This window comes from Musa acuminata, chromosome BXJ1-4 (assembly GCF_036884655.1).
Source record: "Musa acuminata AAA Group cultivar baxijiao chromosome BXJ1-4, Cavendish_Baxijiao_AAA, whole genome shotgun sequence".
Lineage (NCBI taxonomy): Eukaryota > Viridiplantae > Streptophyta > Magnoliopsida > Zingiberales > Musaceae > Musa > Musa acuminata.
Window position 1 is genome coordinate 25,206,122 of NC_088330.1, and position 21,165 is coordinate 25,227,286.

The 21,165-nt window shown below is 46.5% G+C and overlaps 3 protein-coding genes across 5 annotated transcripts; 1 reads left to right on the forward strand and 2 right to left on the reverse strand.

The window, feature by feature from the left end:
- The first annotated feature begins 10,132 nt into the window (after positions 1 to 10,132).
- On the forward strand, positions 10,133 to 11,778 carry LOC135650988 (trans-resveratrol di-O-methyltransferase-like). The gene is made up of 2 exons (XM_065170760.1): positions 10,133 to 10,892; positions 11,241 to 11,778. Exons 1-2 carry the CDS (start codon positions 10,156 to 10,158, stop codon positions 11,542 to 11,544), a joined length of 1,041 nt encoding a protein of 346 aa, XP_065026832.1. The 5' UTR covers positions 10,133 to 10,155; the 3' UTR covers positions 11,545 to 11,778.
- A 535-nt stretch (positions 11,779 to 12,313) lies between these two features.
- LOC135650980 (uncharacterized) lies at positions 12,314 to 17,946 on the reverse strand. 3 transcript variants are annotated; one of them, XM_065170732.1, is made up of 4 exons: positions 17,602 to 17,946; positions 16,384 to 16,525; positions 12,699 to 12,762; positions 12,314 to 12,569 (listed from the first exon to the last, which is right to left on the reverse strand). In XM_065170732.1, exons 1-4 carry the CDS (start codon positions 17,913 to 17,915, stop codon positions 12,538 to 12,540), a joined length of 552 nt encoding a protein of 183 aa, XP_065026804.1. In that variant the 5' UTR covers positions 17,916 to 17,946; the 3' UTR covers positions 12,314 to 12,537. The 3 variants fall into 3 exon arrangements, with proteins under 3 accessions (XP_065026804.1, XP_065026819.1, XP_065026810.1); XM_065170747.1 differs by having other exon boundaries at positions 12,314 to 12,560; positions 12,678 to 12,762; XM_065170738.1 differs by having other exon boundaries at positions 12,678 to 12,762.
- Positions 17,947 to 18,449: 503 nt separating this feature from the next.
- Positions 18,450 to 20,056, reverse strand: LOC103981873 (dof zinc finger protein DOF5.7-like). Its single transcript, XM_009398629.2, has one exon. It carries the CDS (start codon positions 19,812 to 19,814, stop codon positions 18,813 to 18,815), a length of 1,002 nt encoding a protein of 333 aa, XP_009396904.2. The 5' UTR covers positions 19,815 to 20,056; the 3' UTR covers positions 18,450 to 18,812.
- Between the last annotated feature and the right edge of the window lie 1,109 nt (positions 20,057 to 21,165).

Consider the following 21,165-nt stretch of genomic DNA (forward strand, 5'->3'; position numbering starts at 1 on the left):
ATCATTGATGGACAGATTTTAACTTGTGATAGCAAAGGCTAGGAGTTTCTTGTAACGATTACTACACTGAAAGACCGACCTATTGCTTACACTATCAAAAAGTGGAGACCATACTTACTTGATCAACGGGTTATGATGCGTTGCAGATAGCCTATGACTGAAGTGCTGAAAGAGAAGCTCCTCAAGATTGATGCTGCTCAGCCTTGAGGACAAGGCTGATTTGAAGAGGGAGGAACTGTTAGGACCCTTTTTCTAAGCTTTGAATAATGTTTATTGAGTCTGTTTAGTTCAGTTGTTTATTGATTTCAGTTAGAGTCAGGTAGAGGTTTATTTAATATTTATTTATTATTAAGAGTCCACGTCCTGGTGGACTCTAGGTGGAACTCTATAAATAGTGATGTAAGCTTTTCTTTTGAGAATCAATCAATCAATGAAATGTTATTCCACTCTGTGGATAAACCCTAGGAGGCCGATCCCCTCGAAGTGATCAAGGAGGGCCGATCCCCTCGAAGTGATCAAGGAGGCCGATCCCCTCGAAGAGATCATTATCATTCCCTTTTCTCCCCTTTCTTCCATGATAAGACCTTAGGGTCTTATCAATTAGTATCAGAGCGACTATAAGACTTTAGGGTCTTATCACCGCTTCTCAGGATAGACCAACTAGTCAATGCCACCATGGGCTATGAACTCCTTACGTTCATGGACGCATTCTCGGGCTACAACCAAATCCGGATGGTGACTCAAGATCAAGAGAGCACTGCCTTCATCACCCACGGAGGGGTGTATTGCTACAAAGTGATGCCCTTCAGTCTGAAGAACATCGGGGTGACTTATCAAAGGATGGTCGACAAGCTATTCAAGCACCAGCTTGGGAGGAATATGGAAGTATACGTTGACGACATGATCGTAAAGAGCAAGGCTGCAAGCACTCACTTGGCCGACTTGGTGGAAACATTCCAAACGCTCAAACGGTTCAACATGTATCTGAATCTCACGAAGTTCGCCTTTAGAGTCAGCTTGGGGAGCTTCCTCAGCTTTTTCATTCACCAGAGGGGGATAGATGCCAACCCGGAAAAGGTTCGGGCCATAACCGAGATGCATTCCCCCCGCTCGGTCAAGGAGGTGCAATGACTCACCGGGAAGTTGGCAATGCTCAGCAGGTTCATGTCATATTCGGGCAACAAATGCCTCCCCTTCTTCTGGGCTCTGCGATAGGCCGACAACTTTGCATGGACTCTGGAATGCGAAGAAGCCTTCGAAAAGTTGAAGGCATGCCTCGCCCGCTTGCCCCGACTCGCCTCGCCCGAGCCGAGCGAAACCCTTGGTCTCTACCTGGCGGCCTCGACGTAGGCAGTCAGCTCGGTGTTAGTTTAGAAAATGTCGCTAACGCAGCAACCCATATACTATGTTAGCCATATCCTCGTCGGGCCTGAGGCGTGGTACTCCCCGGTCGAGAAGCTAACCCTCGTACTCATGAAGACGACCCAAAAGCTGCGGCCCTATTTCCAAGCTCACACAATCAAAGTAATCACCGACCAGCCATTATGACAAATCCTTTCGAACTTCGACGCGTCATGCCAGATGCTGCGGTGGTCGATCGAGCTCAACGAATTCGATATTCAGTACTCCCCCAAGATCGCCATCAAAGCTCAAGTACTGACTGACTTCATTTCCAAGCTAACTCCTAAAGACCATGTTATTAGGCAAGAGAACAACGGGAGCACCTGGATCCTGTATGTGGATGGCTCGTCCACTATCAAGGTGACTGGGGTCGAGCTTATCCTCAAAGGCCCGTCCGGAGAAACCTATAAGAGGTCACTCCGACTACAATTCCAGGCCACCAACAACGAGGCCGAGTACAAGGCGCTACTTCACAACCTGTGCCTCACTCTGAAGATGCATGTGGACAATCTCGAAGTCTTCAGCGACTCCCAACTGGTGACGGGACATGTCAACGAGAGCTACGAGGCCCGGGACCCAACAATGGCATTATACCTGATGAAGGCGAAGTGGCTTGCCCATCGCTTCAATCGCCTCTCAATCGCTAGAATATCTCGGGCACAGAACACGCGGGCCGAAGCGTTGGCCAGATTAGCCTCCACTCACAGCCCGTCGTTGACCTTGGCAACTAAGTTTGTAACGGCACCAATAATGACAACTCATGAGGTCGCCGAAATGGAGGTATCGCTAAGCTGGATAGAGGAAATCCTCCACTTCAAAAAGGACGGAACGAAGCCCGACGACCCGACGGCTGCAAGATGGTTGAGATGCACCCAAGCCTGATACTATGTCATCAGCGAAAAGCTGTACCAAAGGGCCTTCTCTCAACCTCTCTTGCGCTGCCTTGCGCCATCAGAAGCTGAAATAGTCCTCGTCGAGCTCCACGGGGGTATCTGTGGGGAGCACATCGGGGGACAAACCTTGACCTTCAAGACCCTCAGACAAGGGTACTACTGGCCAGCCATGCGCCGGGATGTCATATCATACATACAACAGTGCCAACAATGTCAGAGGCATGCCCGACTGTAACATCAGCCAGTAGTCCCTCTTACCCCGATGGATGCGGCTTGGCCCTTTGCCCAATGGGGACTCGATCTCCTTAGACCCTTTGCTCTAGCATCGGGACAACGACGCTTCCTTATACTCAGGGTTGACTACTTCACAAAGTGGGTGGAAGTCGAACCCTTAGCCTCCATTACCGAGAAGCAAATCCAAAGCTTCACATGGAAGAACATCATCACCCGGTTCGAGATCCCGAGGGCTATCATTGCCGACAACGGAGCTCAATTCAACAACACTAAGTTCAAGGCCTATTGCCAGTCATATGAGATCCAGTTGAGGTTTAGCTCGGTTGCGCACCCCCAAACTAACGGCCAGACCGAAGTAATGAATCGGGTGATTTTAGAGGGCCTCAAGAGGATGATCTCGGGTGCGCGTGGAGACTGGGTGGACGAGCTCCCTAGCGTCTTATGGGCAATGCGGATGACTCCCAAAACCACCTCGGGGGAGTCTCCGTTTAGCCTGGCGTTCGGGATCGAAGTGGTTCTTTAGCCTGAGATGGTGTTCTTGACCTTACGCACCTCCAACTACGAACAAGAAGGCTTCGAGAAGGGCCTACGAGCCAACCTAGACCTCCTCGAGGAAAGAAGAGCCAAGGCACATCTAAATACCTTGGCGTACAAGAAGGCAATGACTCGGATATACAACTGCAAAGTTCGTCCGCGACCGATTAAGGTCAGGGACCTCGTCCTCCGAAAGGCAGAGGTGAGCGACCTGACCCGAGCGAGAGGAAAACTCGCACCTAACTGGGAAAGCCCCCTATCGAGTCTACGACGTGGTCTAAGAAGGGACCTATCGACTCGAGACTATGGAGGGAAGCCCCCTGCCGAGAGCATGAAATGCAACAAATCTAAAAAAGTTCTACCCGTAAAGAAGTAAGTCGGGGTGCAGAGAAGAGTATTTTTTGATGAAAAAGAGATACATATTGTGGTCAGGCGGTGCAGTTGCAAACTCAACCCGACCAAAACAAAAGAAAAAGGGGAGTACAACCCTTAGCTCGGAGGGGGAGTCTCGGGCCCGTCATCAAAGGGGACGCTCATCAGCATATCAACGTCCTGATCCGTTGGATGGTCGACAAAAAGGTCCGACTCCAGTTCCAGGTCTGGGTACTTCGCTCGAAAGCGAGCACAGGCCACCCGATACTCGAACTCATATGTGGCCCGCCCCGACCTCACCAGGCCGCGCTCGAACCTAGAGGACGCCTTGTACTCAGCGACCGCCCCCTCGATCTTCTGGGACAGCGCTAGCCGCTCCTCCTTTAGGACCTCTTCAGTGGCCCAAGCCGAAGACCTGGCGGTCTCGACATCATGGGAGAGGGTAAGCAACTCGTCATCTAGCGTCCGGATACGTGACCGACTTTCCTCCAGCTCGGTCTTCAAATGGCTCACCTCCTCTCCTAGAGCTGAGGTGCGCTCTTCGGCCACGGCGATGGCCTCCAGGCCCCCCCGGCCCCCCCGGCCCTTAGCTCAAGGTTCTCCAAGCGAAGGGCAGCATAGGTGTCCGAATGGCTCTCGATCACCCGCCCGACATCGAGGACCCGGTCGATCAGTGCCATGGTGTAGTATTGGCCCTACACAAAGATCGACGTCAGGACCCACATAAGAAAGGACCGAGCAAGGAAAGAAAGCCACCACTTACCCAGACGAGCGACTTGGCCGCCCGCTCCACCAGCACTTTCGAGGGGGAACAGTAAAGATCCTTAGCCATGATGGGATGAAGTGCCCCTCGGATGAATTCTTAGGCAGTTGGCCCGTCGCCCCAGATGCAACTGTTAGCCTTGAGAGTCACCCACCGAGTGGCGTAGGGGGCTCCCGGCTCCTCAGCCAGAAGGTCGGCCATGTTCAGAGCCTGGTATTGCTCACCTTTAGCCTGAGAGTAGTCGCGGCACAGCTCTCGCATCGACGTCGGGCACACCGGTGCCCTCCTGGAAGGGTCACCACCAGACGACCCAACCGACCCCTTTCCCCTCATGCTCCCCGAACCCTCGCCTTGGGGAGCGGCCCCAGGTTCGCAACCGGGTCCGCAGGCATCCTCCGGACCAAGGTCTTCATCTTCTTCGGCGGGTGACCCACTGTCAGTGCCCTCTTTGGTGTGTCCTCCTAGGGGGCACCCCCACCTCCGGAACCCTCCCCATCCCGAGGCGGGGGCACAACAACCTTGACGTTGGGCGTCTTCTTCACCGATCGAAGATCCACCATCTCTGCAAAAAATATCGGTTGGTTAGATGGTTCGAGATGAGCGGACGATCCATCATACACGAATGGCCATACCCCCGGTGGCGGGGCTCAGTTCTGCTTCGGCCATCGACTCCTCGGTCATCTCCTTGATTGCCCGAGAAGAGGACAAGATACCCCTCAGCCGATCCACGTCCACTATTTCTCCGGCAGAGAGCGACGGGGAGGTATTATCAACGGTTCGGAAGGTCCACCAGGTGCTAAAACCCCACTCTTGACTCCAACTGACAAAGAAGAAGCGCCTCTTCCAAGCTTTGTTGTTGGAAGGTGCACCGCTGATCTTAAAACTGCTACAGGCAGTCAGGTAATATCCGCCTTGCCCCTTACATAGGTGGAAGCAGGCCAAGAAGAGGGTCCTGGACTGCTCGATTCTAGCCCCCCGACACTCCCAAATAAAAGCCACCAGATAGAGCCAAGAGTATGGCGACACCTGGGATGGCGATATTCCCCAATGACGAAGGCAATCCCCGATGACAAGGTGCACCGGGAGCTGTAGCCCCGCCTCAAGGGCCCCTACGGTCAGCCCAAACCCATCGAGAAACTGATCGTATGATCATTGCCCGGGCCGAGGGACATGAAGGCCATAACACTCCGGGATGCGATAATGATCCCGGAGTACCCTCAAAAGATCCTCGGTCACCACCGAGTCCACATTGTGCCACGACTTGAGAGCTTCAAGTGCGATAGAACTCCCTGAGGCCTCCGAGGAGGTGCTACCCGAGGATACATTGACGACTTCATCCCGTGGACCCCCAGAGGAAGAAGATGATGGTGACGAAGGCGGAGATGAAGACGAAGACATCTCGACCTCAAGGTTGCAGGAAAGAAGCTAGGGCGCGGGACGAAGGACTGAAGCGATCGCAAAGGTGATGGCAACCGCTCTGGAAGGGACTTATAAAAGGCAAGCTACACTACCGCGAGACGACGATTGGGCTTCCCGAGGAAAGAAATAGTCGTAGCATTTAAGACCCATCATGACCCCTCGGATCCGCCAAATTCGCCAGCCTCGGAGCTCTCGCCAGAGGTGTCTCATCACCCGAAATCCCCCGCCGAAGGCCATTCAAAACAAAAGGTTTCCTACTAGGTCCCGCGTCGCTCTGCTTGGCTTGCCACGTGGCGCGATAGCGTCCGGATAAAACCCGGCGCACTGCCCGAGCTTAGTCACTCGGCCCATAGGTTCAGCTCCTGCCCGGGTTGCTCCAGATCGGTTCCCAACCTATGACCCGTCGGCACCAAAACCTAAGCCCGAGATTAGTCACTCGGCCCACAGGTTTAGCTCCTGCCCGGGTTACTCCAGATCAGTTCCTGACCTGCGACCTGTCGGCACCAAAACCTGAGCCCGAGCTTAGTCACTCGACCCACAAGTTCAGCTCCTGCCCGGGTTGCTCCGGATCGGTTCCCGACCTGTGACCCGTCGGCACCAAAACCTGAGCCCGAGCTTAGTCACTCAACCCACAGGTTTAGCTCCTGCCTGGGTTGCTCCAGATCGGCTCCCGACTTGCAACCCATCGGCACCACAACCTGAGCCCGAGCTTAGTCACTCGACCCACAGGTTCAGCTCCTACCCGGGTTGCTCTAGATCGGTTCCCGACCTGTGACCCATCGGCACCAAAACCTGAGCCCGAGCTTAGTCACTCGGCCCACAAGTTCAGCTCTTGCCCGGGTTACTCCAGATCGGCTCCCGACTTGCGACCCATCAGCACCAAAACCTAAGCCCGAGCTTAGTCACTCGGCCCACAGGTTCAGCTCTTGCCCGGGTTGCTCCAGATCGGCTCCTGACTTGCGATTTGTCAGCACCAAAACCTGAGCTCGAGCTTAGTCACTTGGGCCACAGGTTCAGCTCCTGCCCGGGTTGCTCCGGATCGGTTCTCGACTGCGACCCGTCGACACCAAAACCTGAGCCCGAGCTTAGTCACTCGGCCCACAAGTTCAGCTCCTGCCCAGGTTGCTCCAGATCGGCTCCCGACTTGCGACCCGTTAGTACCAAAACCTGAGCCCGAGCTTAGTCACTCAGCCCACAAGTTCAGCACCTGCCCGGGTTGCTCCGGATCGGTTCCCGAACTGTGACCTGTCGGCACCAAAACCTAAGCCTGAGCTTAGTCACTCGACCCACATGTTTAGCTCCTACCCGGGTTGCTCCAGATCGGTTCCCGACCTACGACCCATCGGCACCAAAACCTGAGCCCGAGCTTAGTCACTCGGCCCATAGGTTCAGCTCCTGCTTGGGTTGCTCTGGATCGGTTCCCGACCTGTGACCCGTCAACACCAAAACTTGAGCCCGAGCTTAGTCACTCGACCCATAGGTTCAGCTCCTGCCTGGGTTGCTCTAGATCGATTCTTGACCTGCGACCTGTCGGCACCAAAACCTGAGCCCGAGCTTAGTCACTCGGCCCATAGGTTTAGCTCCTGCCTGGGTTGCTCTGGATCGGTTCCCAACCTACGACCCATCGGCACCAGAACTTGAGCCCGAGCTCAGTCACTCGACCCATAAGCCCACTCTTCAACTAAGTCGCTCCAGCTCGATCCTCGACTTGCGACTCGCCGATCCTCCACCAAGTCGCTCCATCACGATCCATGGCTTACGACTCATCAGCCTCGACTCAGAGCCGCGCCCAAACCGGTTATCCGACTTACGACACGTCAGTCTCGCCTCATCTGGCCTCAGTCGCCCGATCAGTAGAGTCAATACTTCCTGAGGTGTGGGGCACTGCCCCTCCAAACTGCCCCACAATGAGCCAATCCAAGTTCCACTCGTAAGCAATCAACATAATCAACCGCCCACAATCGATACCACACGCCAGGTCAGAATCCGTACCAGAGCGCTGTTCGACTCGCGTACCATCACGCCAACCCGAGAATCAGCAAGGGGAACACCCCCACACGCCAAGTCAGAATCCGTATCGAGATGCTGTTCGACATGTTTAGTCTCGGGAACCCTGGGCGGTGTCGTCTGACTCCGCTCCACGCGTCCCGAGATGACAGCCGGTCAGAAGTGCTGTCTCAACTCTTGAAGATCAGGGACCACGCCGAACCCACGTGCAACCGAACCTCATACAATAGTATAAAAGCCCTTGGCCGGCATCCGACTAAGGAGAGGCAAAAAATAATTCAACCCACAACTGACTTGTTCGTCGGAGGGGCCAAAGTCGGAATCACCCAACGAATGTCATTTTTGCAGGAAAGCGGTCACCTACGACCCGCGAACGTCCTAGCCTTGGAAGTCGCCAACCGACGTCCCCAGGGCAAGCCATCAACCGGTACTCGGACCGAGAGACACTGATCAAGACCCCGTTGCGAGGGCCCGATCGACCTCGGATTCCAGCTCGATCGATAGAAGACTTCCGACATCGACCCATAGACCAGGCCAAACTGACTCACCAGCCACAACACATTTGTTCACCAACAGCACTAAAACCCATACGATCGACCGAATAGAAACCGTGATTGAGGTGAAGATCGCCGGAGGCGACTACGGACGTGAAATTTCTGCTGCCGAATTAATTTCGGTCTGCTTGCGGTTGCGGTGCCAGACTGAGAACGGCCGCTCAGCGATGGAAATGGGTCGGGTAAGCGAATGATATCGAAATACAAATCCAAACCCGATTGTCTAGCTATCCAAATCCGATATATCATCAACGATAAGGCAGATGCCGTTAATTAGACTACGGGAGTAAGTAAATGATGATAAATCAATCAACTCGACGGAGTATATGCAGGCAATGTGACAAATATACTTAGGTGAAATCCTGTCATTTCCATCCGCGCCGGAGATTCGTGGCTTTCTTTTCGTCGGAGTCACCCCACCACTCGTTTGAACCTATGATTCGCCGGGGTGGAATCAATCCGAAGACAGAAAGTCTTGTCGAGGGCCATTTCTAGCAACAAAATTTGTGGTACCCAATTACCTCTCCGAGCATTTGGGGTTATCGAATATGCCAAGTCGGATACGAACGATGACGGAAATGTTACATTCCCTGTTGTTTAAACGTACATCTGTTCCATTGTAGAGTCACTTCGTGTTCTGCACGCAATCTTTTTCTACATTTTGGGCTGCTGCTGCAAGGATAACATACGTCCGTCCAATTTCTACCAAGAGTTGTTTACGTAAGTATGTATAAATATATCAATATATATATAATAGTTATATATTGGAAAATATTATATATATATATAATGTATAAATACCCTTAATATGTGCATTACTGGTCCGAGGTGGAGATAAGGGAGCATCATCGTGGAGAGCCCTGTACCGGAGAGCATGGAGAACCTGATAGAAATAATAGAAGATAAGAACAATAATTGAAGAAGCTTTATTGTATAAATGAAATAGCTTTAGCTTGAATCTATTAACATGTTCCTCTCCTATTTATACAGATTAGTTCCCTCTCCTATTTATACAGATTAGGAGGAAGGATTTTCCTCAATAGAATAAACAGAATAAAGATATTTCCTCATATAATTGGGGAAATCTTATCCTCTATCAAGTTGGGGAAATCTTATCTTCTATTATGCCCCCGCAAGATGGTGCTCCTAACAAGGATACCAATCTTGGATCGGTGCAAAGAATGGTTTAAAGCAAGAGGCTTCGTGAGTAAGATAAGTGTAGATCGCTGCTGCTGCTGCTGCGATTGCTGTTGCTATGATGGCACAGGCGTTCCCTTCATTCTCCTTAAGTCTACCGAATGTTGACAGATTAGTGAAGACTACCGCGGTGAGGAAGATGAGGATTGACCACGGAGCCTCTTAGAAATGCAACGGCGTTGGTCGCTGGCCAAAGGGTGAAGCTTCACTTTTCTCAGCGACGTTGGTCGCTGGCCGAAGGCAAGAGCGAAGCTTCGCTTTTCTCAACGACGTTGGTCATGGTTGCGATTACGACGGCTGCGACGGTAGAAAAGAAATCTACAGCAATGTTGCAGTGATGCTACTACAGCAAAGGAGGAAACTGCAATAGAGGAGGAAGCTGTAGCAGAAGAGGAAGGAAAATAACTACAACGAGGAAGAAAGGTGGGGCAGTGCTGATGAGCAGCACTAGAAATGCCGTAGCGGAAGGGAACAGACGTTGGCGCAGAGTTGCAACACCAATGATGAATTGGCAACGAGAAGAGAGCTTGCTCTAGGCAAGCGGCTCTGATACCATGATAGAAATAATAGAAGATAAGAACAATAATTGAAGAAGCTTTATTGTAGAAATGAAATAGCTTTAGCTTGAATCTATTAACATGTTCCCTCTCCTATTTATACAGATTAGGAGGAAGGATTTCCCTCAATAGAATAAACAGAATAGAGAGATTTCCTCATATAATTGGGGAAATCTTATCCTCTATCAAGTTGGGGAAATCTTATCTTCTATCAGAACCCTGTCATGGAGGAGCTTGAGGCCCAGAGCGAGGTGTGGAACCACATTTTTAGATTCATCACCTCCATGTCCGTCAAGTGCGCGGTGGAGCTCAGGGTCCCCGACGCCATCCACGCCCACGGCGGCAACGCAACTCTCCCTCAGCTGGCCGCCGCCGTCAGCCTCCCTCCCGCCAAGCTCGCCGACCTCCGACGCCTCATGCGCATGCTGGTCCACGCCGGCTGCTTCACCAAGCAGGAAGACGACGTGTACGCCCTCACGCCATGGTCGAGGCTCCTGGTGAGCTCCGAGCACACCTCGGTGGCCCCGTTCGTGGTGTGGATGCTCCACCCGCTCATGGTCCAGTCGTGGCACTCGCTGGGGGCGTGGTTCCACGGGAGGGCGCCCACGCCCTTCGCCGCGACCCACGGGAAGGGGATCTTCGAGACGACACGCGAGCAGCCGGGGTTCGCGGCCGTCTTCAACGAGGCGATGGCGAGCGACTGTCGGCTGGTGGGACAGGTGTTGGTAAAGAAGCATGCGGAGGTGTTGGAGGTAGCGCGGTCGATGGTGGACGTGGGTGGCGGCACGGGCACCCTTGCGGCGATCGTGACCGAGGCCTTCCCGAACATGAAGTGCACCGTCCTCGAGTTGCCCCACGTCGTGGCCGCGACCGCGGGCGCCCGCAAGCCGAACAACTTGGATGTTGTTGGGGGAAACATGTTCGACCATATACCATCGGCTGACATTATGTTACTCAAGGTACGCGCAACAGTAGAGCAAACTGTCCAATTCCTAATCCTTGTGAAGCAACACGTCATATATTGTGTGTTCTACAGCTTTCTCTAGAAAACAGAAAACACAGTAAAAATAAAAGCATATATATATATATATATATATATATATATATATATATATATATATATATATATATATATATATATATATGATAACAAGTTTGGAATTTTTTGTTCCTTGCTTTTTAGTCTTTGCTCTTTAGTCAAGAAAGAAAGCAGCTACTAGTAGTGTTATGCAGTAGAAGATTATGGCATCAGGAGAAAGACTATATATATAAGCTTATATGTATGGATCCAACTTTATACGCTGCGGTGGATCCTGCACGACTGGAAAGATGCGGAATGTGTGAAGATATTAAAACGCTGCAGGGAGGCAATACCATCCAAGCAAAACGGAGGCAAAGTCATCGTGATCGACATTGTTCTCGCGGGAGACGAAGGCAGCAAGTCTGATAAGTCGAGGGAGTCACAGTTGTTCTTAGACATGCTGATGATGACAGTCAGTGGAGGGATGCAAAGGGAGGAACACGAATGGCGTAAGATCTTTACGGACGCTGGTTTTTCGAGCTACACGATCAAAGGTATGGGATTGCGCTCCTTGATCGAGGTTTATCCTTGATGTTTATCGCAAGTGAATTTTATTAATGGGGGTCAGTCAAACAATAAGCTCCTCCAACAATGGTAAGTTGAAAACATCTGTATGTTACCGAATAAGGTGATGCAAGATTCAATGCCTTCTTCAGCAGTCTTACATTCAATGCCTGAGAGTCAAAGCCAGCGATTGTTTTAAGTCCAACCATATGTATGACCTATGAAAGTGCCAAAAGAATAAAAAAACTTGATGACCTATCAAGGCTGTGGCTATGCTATCCAGCATTAAAAAAAATTGATGTCAATGTTCAAGAATTCTTATGATTACTGTATAAAATTTTACAGAAAATGGAGAACAATCTTATGGTAAAATGAATGCATGGATCAAAGTGACAACAAATATATGCAAACCGAAAGAGACAAAAAAAAAAAAAGAGGGTATTTTTACTAGTGCAGTCACTGTTTACTCGAGGAAGACGATACCAACAGTGCAGGCAAACTTGATAATGAGATCAAATCCTGGGATTCCTGCTTTATTTCTTTTGATGAGACATAAGAAAGAGTTTTAACTTACTAATGTTCATACTATCACATCTAATCAGCTTAAGCTTACAAAGGGTTTGAGAGAAAGCATTGCACCGACTCTTTTCATTATCTATTACAAGAATTAGATTTAGAGGCTGAGTGTCCACAATATTAGCTTGACATTACAAAACTCAACTAAAACCAAAGGACTGTCTTACCATAAGGCAAAAAAAAATTGGCTCCATAAAAAGACTGACATAGGACAAAGAATAGGATACTACATCGGTTCCAGCCAAAAAAAATTTCTAAAAAAATAAAAATCGACTTACCAAGTATTTAAAATCAAAACTATGTTTTTATACAAAAGTAAAGAAAACCAACTCGAGATTAAAAAAAAAACTAACATGTGAAAATGAAAGATATGGCGAAGGAGGACTAAAGAACTCACTTGGCAGCAGTCCAAGCAGAAATTTTCCTCTTCTTTCTCCTTCTCTACCTATTGATCCTCGGTCGAGTTCTCTGAATCCTCTAAGAATGCAACCAAGGTAATGAGTTTAAGATAACAACAACTTCTATTCTCATGAATCTACCAAAGTCAACAAGAAAACACTAGAGCATGCAGCTTTTGAAAATTACATCATCCTTTCTTTTCAATACCAAATGTATCTTCAATTCCGCTGCTCACCCTTTTTCTTCTTTCAGCTATCATGTTTGAATATGCCTGGCAAGCAGGATCAAAGTGGCTTCAGTAAGTTTCACATATATCCTATAAATAGCTGCAAATTCTGGAGATTAAGAGTAGCAAGATCTCTAAACTCCATATTAACTCAGGTTAAGAAACATAACAAGGTTTAGATTTTTCCTTGACCCGTTCCGATATGAATAAACTATGGAAACACATTCAATCTTATTTATACATATATTAGCAATACAATAGATAAAATATTTATACATATACCGGCCAAGAGGGTGGACAAAGACCTAGTGAACGATATTCTTACCATGTGTATTCTTGAACCATACCCTGTATAAGCTGTTTTTATTTTAACATTTAATATGTTATTTCCCCAATTCTGGTTTCTATTTATACGATGATTAGATCTCTATGGAAACCAATATTAATAATTACTCTCAATAAGTCCCAATAATTCATTGGCCATCTCTTTCAATCTTCTCTCTCGCTTTGATCTACCTCTCCTCTTCCCATCTCATTTTTCTCTCTAAGAGGATATCTTCTTCCCTCCAATAAGAAAGTGCTTCAAGGAGAGATGTTAATCATATTAGAATTTAGAAGGATTTTGGAGTCCACAAGATATGACACACACAAAAGAGGCACAAACTTATATAGTAGAAGAAAAGATAATATCAGCTGCTCAATTGATTTAGATAGAATTAGATTAATTCTTTATCAGCACCACCCTCTAAACTTATAAATATGTACAATTCTTAGATTCTTTTTCTTCTAATAACATATATATATATATATATATATATATATATATACATATATATATATATACATATACATATATATATACATATACATATATATATAACAGGTATATCAAACGCTGATTAAGGAACCAAGATGATGCTTCATCTTTCTTATGTGTGATGCATTCTCAAAGTGGCTCCTAAGTACCAAAGTGAATTGGCTGGTTCCATTCACCTATATATACCCATCTTTTCTACAATTTATTTCTGCTTATTTTTCTTCATATCATACACTAAATCATCATATAAAGAACTTCAGTTTTAAGTTTTAAGGATAGTAACATACTAACCCCATAATTTGTCCAACTGCTATCTCCTGTTTTCTGCTGCCAAAAGATCATTGCATGACCAGAACAATTGCCTATTGCATCAGGCTCACACAATTGTGAATTTGAGGATCAAATGTATGAACAATATTCATTTTACGATGGCCTCTTAAGCTATCTCCCAGAAAAATTCATGGCATCATCCTACTTCAATATAACATCAAATGATTGCTTGTGGATCCCAATGAGACTCTTTCTCTAACTCTTTTTCTCTTTTGTAAGTCCTAAGAGACCATAGGAGGTTTCGAGGAGGCTGATCTTTGTGGACAAAAACGCAAGGGTACCGCACAACTTAGGTAAACCTAGTTAAGTACACGACAATGTGTATTCTTGAACCATACCCTACATAAGCTGTTTTTATTTTAACATTTAATATGTTACTTCCCCAATTCTGATTTCCATTTATACGATGATTAGATCTCTATGGAAACCAATCTTAATAATTACTCTCAATAAGTCCCAATAATTCCTTGGCCATCTCTTTCAATCTTCTCTCTCGCTTTGATCTACCTCTCCTCTCCCTATCTCATTTTTCTCTCTAAGAGGATATCTTCTTCACTCCAATAAGAAAGTGCTTCAAGGGGAGATGTTAATCATATTAGAATTTAGAAGGATTTTGGAGTCCACAAGATATGGCACACATAAAAGAGGTTGGTTCAGTCACAAACTTATACAGTAGAAGAAAGATAATATCAGCTGCTCAATTGATTTAGATAGAATTAGATTGATTCTTTATCAGCACTACCCTCTAAACTTATAAATAAGTACAATTCTTAGATTCCTTTTCTTCTAATAATATATATATATATATATATATATATATATATATATATATATACACAGGTATATCAAATGCTGATTAATGAACCAAGATGATGCTTCATCTTTCTTATGTGATGCATTCACAAAGTGGCTCCTAAGTACCAAAGTGAATTGGCTGGTTCCATTCACCTATATATACCCATCTTTTCTACAATTTACTTCGTGATTTGTCTGATTTCTGCTTATTTTTCTTCATATCATACACTAAATCATCATATAAAGAACTTCAGTTTTAAGTTTTAAGGATAGCAACATACTAGCCCCATAATTTGTCCAACTGCTATCTCCTGTTTTCTGCTGCCAAAAGATCATTGCATGACCAGAACAATTGCCTATTGCATCAGGCTCACACAATTGTGAAGTTGAGGATCAAATGTATGAACAATATTCATTTTACGATGGCCTCTTAAGCTGTCTCCCAGAAAAATTCATGGTGTCATCCTACTTCAATATAACATCAAAGCACCCAATCAATATCAATCTTCTCTAAGATCGATCCAATTTTGGCCACATTCTCGATCTTATTGCCAGAAATTAGTCAAACTCAACTAGATTCAACCAAACTCTATCGAAGTTGGATGATTATGGCCCATTCTAATTAATTTGACAGCCTCAAAAGAAAAAAAAAGAAGAGAATTTAGGTAACAAAGAACAAAGGTGAGGAATAGAGAGAGAGAGAGACCAGCCATTACAAGTTCAATAGCGGAAAACATTCATGTAGCTGACCCTAAATAGTTGGGAGATTACTACTACTAGTTAAGCCTGCCATTATAAGTATGAAATAGAGGAGGCATAGCTGGTATTATGTTTGTTATTCACTACAACTACCACATTAACTAATTTTGACCAAATTTGTGAAGAAATAAAGATACTCCCACAGAGAAGATGTACTAAGATTCACAATCAATCCTATATATCATGGGTACTTCTCTCAAATAAATCTTTTTTTCTTTGTTTGTCTTTGTTTTACCTAATAGTTCACATGTATGGTGACTATTTGAATTATATCTTATTAGTTTTGTTTTTGCTGCATTTTTAAACTTATGATCAATCCTTTCAATTGAATTGTTATCAGCCAATGCTAATCCCAATACCAATCTTGCAACTCTGGAACTAAACCTTTCTTTGTTCTGTGGGTAAAATTTATCAATTGCAAACAAAACTGCTATAAGAAGAAGAAAATATCAAGGATAATAACAACATAATGACCCCTAAGAATAGACTCTTCAGTTCTTAAAAAAGAGTCTGTTCAACGTGATAAAAATCATGGTTAAACAAATCAAGCTTTGCTTGTAGAATAAGACATTTTAGACAGGTTTACTGATAAAATAGGAATGACTTTTGTAGGACAGATTACAGTCATGATAAAAGATACCTCTATAAAGCCAGCTCTTAAAGACCAATGCATGTTTTATCTGTTAACAAATGTCGAAAAGCAATTATCTTTCTATTATGTTGATTCGGTCTACTCCCTTGCAGAATTAGAATATTCTAAGTAGATCCATTAGAAATAAGTGATATTTTTCAATAATTTTCAAAAATATGAAAGTAAAAAATGACAAAAAATAAAAAGAAAAAACAAACATAGAACCATATTGAAAGAATGAAGCACTAATAATTTCTTATCTACGATTTTAAACATCTGAAAATGTAAGGGAAACAAGTAAATCATATCAGAGTTATAAGTTTGAGTGCAAAACCTTAGGATATGCATACAGAAAGATGTACCACCATCCACATATCAAAATGGATAATCCAACACTTATTGCTGCTGAATGAAGAACAGTCCAGCTACATGCAACTACTGCAACTCCAGTAAGCAATATGGTCCACGGCTGACACCTATTATGAGATAAATTTCACAACTGAAGTTAAATATGAGACATTATGTGCACTAGTTAAACCTGGGCAAAGAACATACTTTCCAGGTTTATAAACCCTACAGACATGGGTTCTATGCTTCCACATATAAATTGAATTGCTATTTCGTGCCCTCTTCAAAACATTCGTTCTTTCTTCTGTAAAAATAATAAGGTGTGTGTGACCCAAGTTTTTTGTTTCAGATTGGAGATGATGATATAGTCTCAGATTAGGATCCAGAGATCCAAGAGAGGTTCGTTTGGAGTCATCCTGAACTGACCACTCCACAGGAAGATCAAGCATATGAAACCATCAAACCCTGACCTTGCAATCATAAGATGAGCAAAAATCATCTAAAATCGGCCAGGATATATTTCATGGGAAAGTAAGACGGGGAACCGGTAGACGCATTTCGTGCCAGGCCATCAAGAATTAGCCTCTGATAACCAGTCTCACTGAATCCAATTGGTCACAGTTGACTGTCATCAACTGGATCCCCTGGCTTCCAGAAATCAAGGGTTTCAAGATTAAACACAGATACAATCCTGAATCTAATGACCCAAATCAAGATTGACTAATCCTACGAACCCTGCTTCTAAATGCTACCGCTAGAATTTCCTACGAGGTCTGTCCCTCTAATCATAAAAGTTATGACCGTCGAGAATCTCACAAGCCCAATTATAGCTATAAATCCATGTTAATTAACATAGAACACCATGACAAAAAAGCCTCTTCACCCGGAGTTTCTATGGGGTCGGGGAAGATTGAAAGGGAAAGAAGAAAAAAGATCCATAAACCTTCTCTCCCTTGTTTTCTTCCATTTCTTCAGACCAAACCTAAGACTTTCACAAGTTCGACCGTATACAAAATTAAAGACAAGTAAAATAGCCTCCAACAGTGCCTAAAATTACGCCCTGAATCAAACAGATTTGGGTTTTAAAAGAACATGCACATGATATTTGATATGCACATCCATGATAGCCTCAATTTCGAGCCGCACAACACAAAAAAAAAGATCTGCAGCGACGAATCAGAGGCAAAGAACAAGATGGACTGACCATGAGGGTTTGGTGTCCCAGACGGAGTCGTACTCGAGTGATAGGTAGTTGAGGTAGCCGTCCATGTCTTCCACCACGCCATCCTCATCGAAGAACCGGGACTCGTCGGCCTTCTCGCCGTTGACGTTCGAGCTAATGCGGAAGGACTCGCGAGGGCCGCGCGCGGGAGCCGATCCGGCGGGTGAGGGTCTCCTCTTCCGCCGGGTAAAGAAAGAGGTGGAGTTGGAATTCGAGGGGGGTTTCGACGGCAGGGCTGGGCGGCCGCGGAGCAGATAAGAGACGGAGGAGATGGGTAGCGAACGGACTGCTTCCATGGCTTCAACCGGCAGAACTACCCTATTTTGATCTTTTAATTTCTTTTTATATCTGCTAGGGTGCATTCAGATACGTGTTGGAATGATGAAGGGTGAAACCCAGTGGCTCACTGGTTGGCTGGATCAGGAGGGCCACAACAGGGGCCCATCTCGGGGCTTTGGTTATTCCCTCGATTTCTTGATCCTCAGAGTACCTGAAATGGCAAGCAAGCCCGCCGGGAAGAAGAAAACACCCGACCGACCAGTGCGGCCCCATTCCGCCACCTCCGTCCTCAAGCTCTGGAGATTCCTCCTTGCACTACTATCGTTTCTCACATGACGTTGTTTTTGCGTCGAAAGATTTCTCTCCCGAAAATTTCTCTGGCACAAGCTCTTGTATGCAAGAAGGAGGATCGAACAATCAAGTATCAATATATTGTTTCTTAATTGAAAGCTTACCACTGTTCCTCTCTAATCAAAATATTCAATAGCTTGAAATCAAGCGTCTGATCTCACGCCAGCCATACATATAACAAACCAAAAAAACCATACATCGAAACAAATTCGAGAAACCTTCTTCAGGCTCGAGTTCCTGATAGAACCCCAAGAGAAACAAGACATACTCACCATCGCTGAAACGAAAAACCTAGTAATTCAGTCCAATTTTTCTTTACAAACACTTCAAGAGAGAGAATTTTCGTGGAGATTAGTAATAGAAGCAGCCGCCTACATAGCAACTTCAGCTGTGCGTATCTTCACCTTGCAACTGCCGAAATGATCCTGCCCTTCAACTAGAAGAAGAGATGGAGTTGAAATTTGGAATGTATCGTCTTTCTTTCAGATTCCCCCTACTGCTTTACTGCAAAAAATTAGCCAAGACCTCGAAGGGAACAATAAGCTGGAAAAGTTACTTACATGTTATAGTTCCATATCCACCGAATAAGGCAGCGTTGAGAACTGTGGTATGTCATTCCATGCCGGGATTCCGTTCCAATAGCTTATGTTGATGTTGGTACTACTCTTGTCGCCACTGTTGTTGCCGTCGACGTTGCCGACGCTGTTGATACTTATTGCCGCCGAAGTCGGAATGGTGTAATTAGAACTCTCCGGCAACCATGCCATCGAACTATTAGTCCCAGTAGCAACGCATGTATTTCCGGATTCACTGCAGCCACAAACTTCATCTGTGGCTATGTCTGATACCTCGAAAGATATAAATTCCTGTTGGATCTCCAGTGGGCTACTGCTCTGTTTATGAGCTTCCCCTCCGAAGATCATGGCCAGCCTCTGCTGCTGAAGCTTCCAATGGAGGTCCTGGTTGATGGAGCTCAGGAACTCGATGGAAGATACAATGCTGCTGCTGCCAGCAGCAGAGGATATAGATGGACCTTTGGTCTCATTATACAGTACCCCTGCAGCAGAGATTGGGTAATTGAAGCTCGCCTGGGTGGTAGCATCAGAAGAGAGCGCTGCACCGCGCGAGATGTCGACAAAGTTGATGAACTGGTTGCTGTTGAAGACCGTGGATGTAGCCGGATCATGGAGCCCTGAGGCGGCGGGCAGACCTATTTGGAAGTCCATGGCCACCGAAGAGGGAAGTCCATCGAGAAATTTGAGGCTGCTGCCTGTTTCGGGGAACCCAGAGAGGGGAGCCGCCGGAAGGCGCGACGAGGCCGAGGATTTGGATTTCTTGTTCTTGCGGGAGCCGCCGCCCATGGGCACGTTCCGGAGCGCGCCACCTTTGGTCCAGTACCTTCGGCAGGTCTTGCAGAAGTGCCTTGGTTGGGAGAGGCTGTAGTTGTTGTAGTAGCAGAACTTGGTGTTGGGGGAGTCGCATCGGGGGCACTTGAGCCCTTGCTGTCTCGGATTCAGTGCTGTGGCGGTGGCAATGCTCTTGCGGCTTTGCAGATCATCAGCCATTTTCGTTTCCGTCGTGGTAACGGAAGGAGAAAGGCCTCTGGAAATGACGAGGGGATTGGATATGGGGAAGAGGACAATGGATGGTTTTGTTAGTTTTCCTGCGGTGGAGGTAAAGTGGAGGCCCTATTCAATACCTTCATGCGTACATGGGATTTATAGGTAAAGGAAGGTTTGCTTGATACTTGTGATCGTCATCGAGTGGAAGAGGGGAAACTGGTCATGCAAGCAGACCGGAGGATGGTCTGGAGTTGTCGAGATGAACAAGAACTCTTAATCGAGATTCCAGGGAGAGAGAGAGAGAGAGAGAGAGAGAGAGAGAGAAGCTGCAGAAGAGAGAAAGGATCTTAGCCAAAGATGTGCAAGCAAAGACTAGGAAGGGAGAGCGGTGAGGGAGTAAGGAGAGAAATATTGGAGACACACCTGACAAGCTGTGGAACAAGAATCAGTGGAACCCTCTTCGTGTTGCACGAAGCTAATTTAAAATCGTGGCAATAACATTTTATCTCCCTCCACGAGTGATGCAAGTCGAAGCTAAGAGACAACATATTCGAATACCCAGTAAAATGACAGACCTAATTAACCTACGATTTAGAGTTTCCCTTGGAACCAAAAAAAAAGCTAGCGTTGGCCTATATTCGCGCACTCCCAGTGGAGGAGCCAAAAAGACAGGAGCAGACTGGTATACACGAAGCAAGCAATGACAGTTACCCCCCCATGCATGCATGGGTGCGTACCCAGTAATAAAGCATCTGTCAGGCTTGATAAAGGTGAGTTCTGAACCCTGCCCTGCCACGGCCAATTATAGCAGTACTGCAGGCTCCTTTGTCCTCGGAGATCAGAAGCCTTCGTCTCCACCGTTTCTTACGCACTCACGTTGCACAACACATTCCGTCCCAGGAAAAGACTTGAGACCATTAGATATGGAGCACCCCTTTCTGTCTACTATCTACATGCTTGTCAGTAACGTATGATCAAATCTTGGCCTCTTAAAGATGCTCCTCCATTTTCTTTTGGAATTTTCATGGAGCTACAACTATAGCAGGCGACAGGCAACAGGTAGGACGAGCCGAGGGGTGGCAGGCTATGAAAGGGTAGGGGGCACTTCAGCTCTCAATCCAAGGAGGAGATACCCTTGCTACTCCAACGAGGAGTGACGGAGGCTTCGCCACCCGGCAGCAGGGCTGAAGTGAAAAGGCTATTTTCAGAAATGACAGCGTCCCTGATTCGATCTACAGCGCCATTGGCATATTATGAATCATCCACGATGGTAACCCGCGGTGGGTTCGGTAATCTGGGTTTTACGGTTCCCATAGAGAGGGGACATGTTAGAGAAGATGCAATAATGCAGGGA

Bases quoted from the DNA above. Each gene is read 5' to 3' on its own strand.
- LOC103981873 (XM_009398629.2), bottom strand. From the start codon at position 19,814: ATGGCTGATGATCTGCAAAGCCGCAAGAGCATTGCCACCGCCACAGCA.
- LOC135650980 (XM_065170732.1), bottom strand. From the start codon at position 17,915: ATGGAAGCAGTCCGTTCGCTACCCATCTCCTCCGTCTCTTATCTGCTC. The intron at 16,526-17,601 runs GTCAGTCCATCT...ATCTCATAATAG, and splicing joins TGGGACACCAAACCCTCATG to GTGTCAGCCGTGGACCATAT. The intron at 12,570-12,698 runs GTATTGAAAAGA...TTGCATTCTTAG, and splicing joins CGGAATTGAAGATACATTTG to AGGATTCAGAGAACTCGACC.
- LOC135650988 (XM_065170760.1), top strand. From the start codon at position 10,156: ATGGAGGAGCTTGAGGCCCAGAGCGAGGTGTGGAACCACATTTTTAGA. The intron at 10,893-11,240 runs ACGCGCAACAGT...TACGCTGCGGTG, and splicing joins GACATTATGTTACTCAAGGT to GATCCTGCACGACTGGAAAG.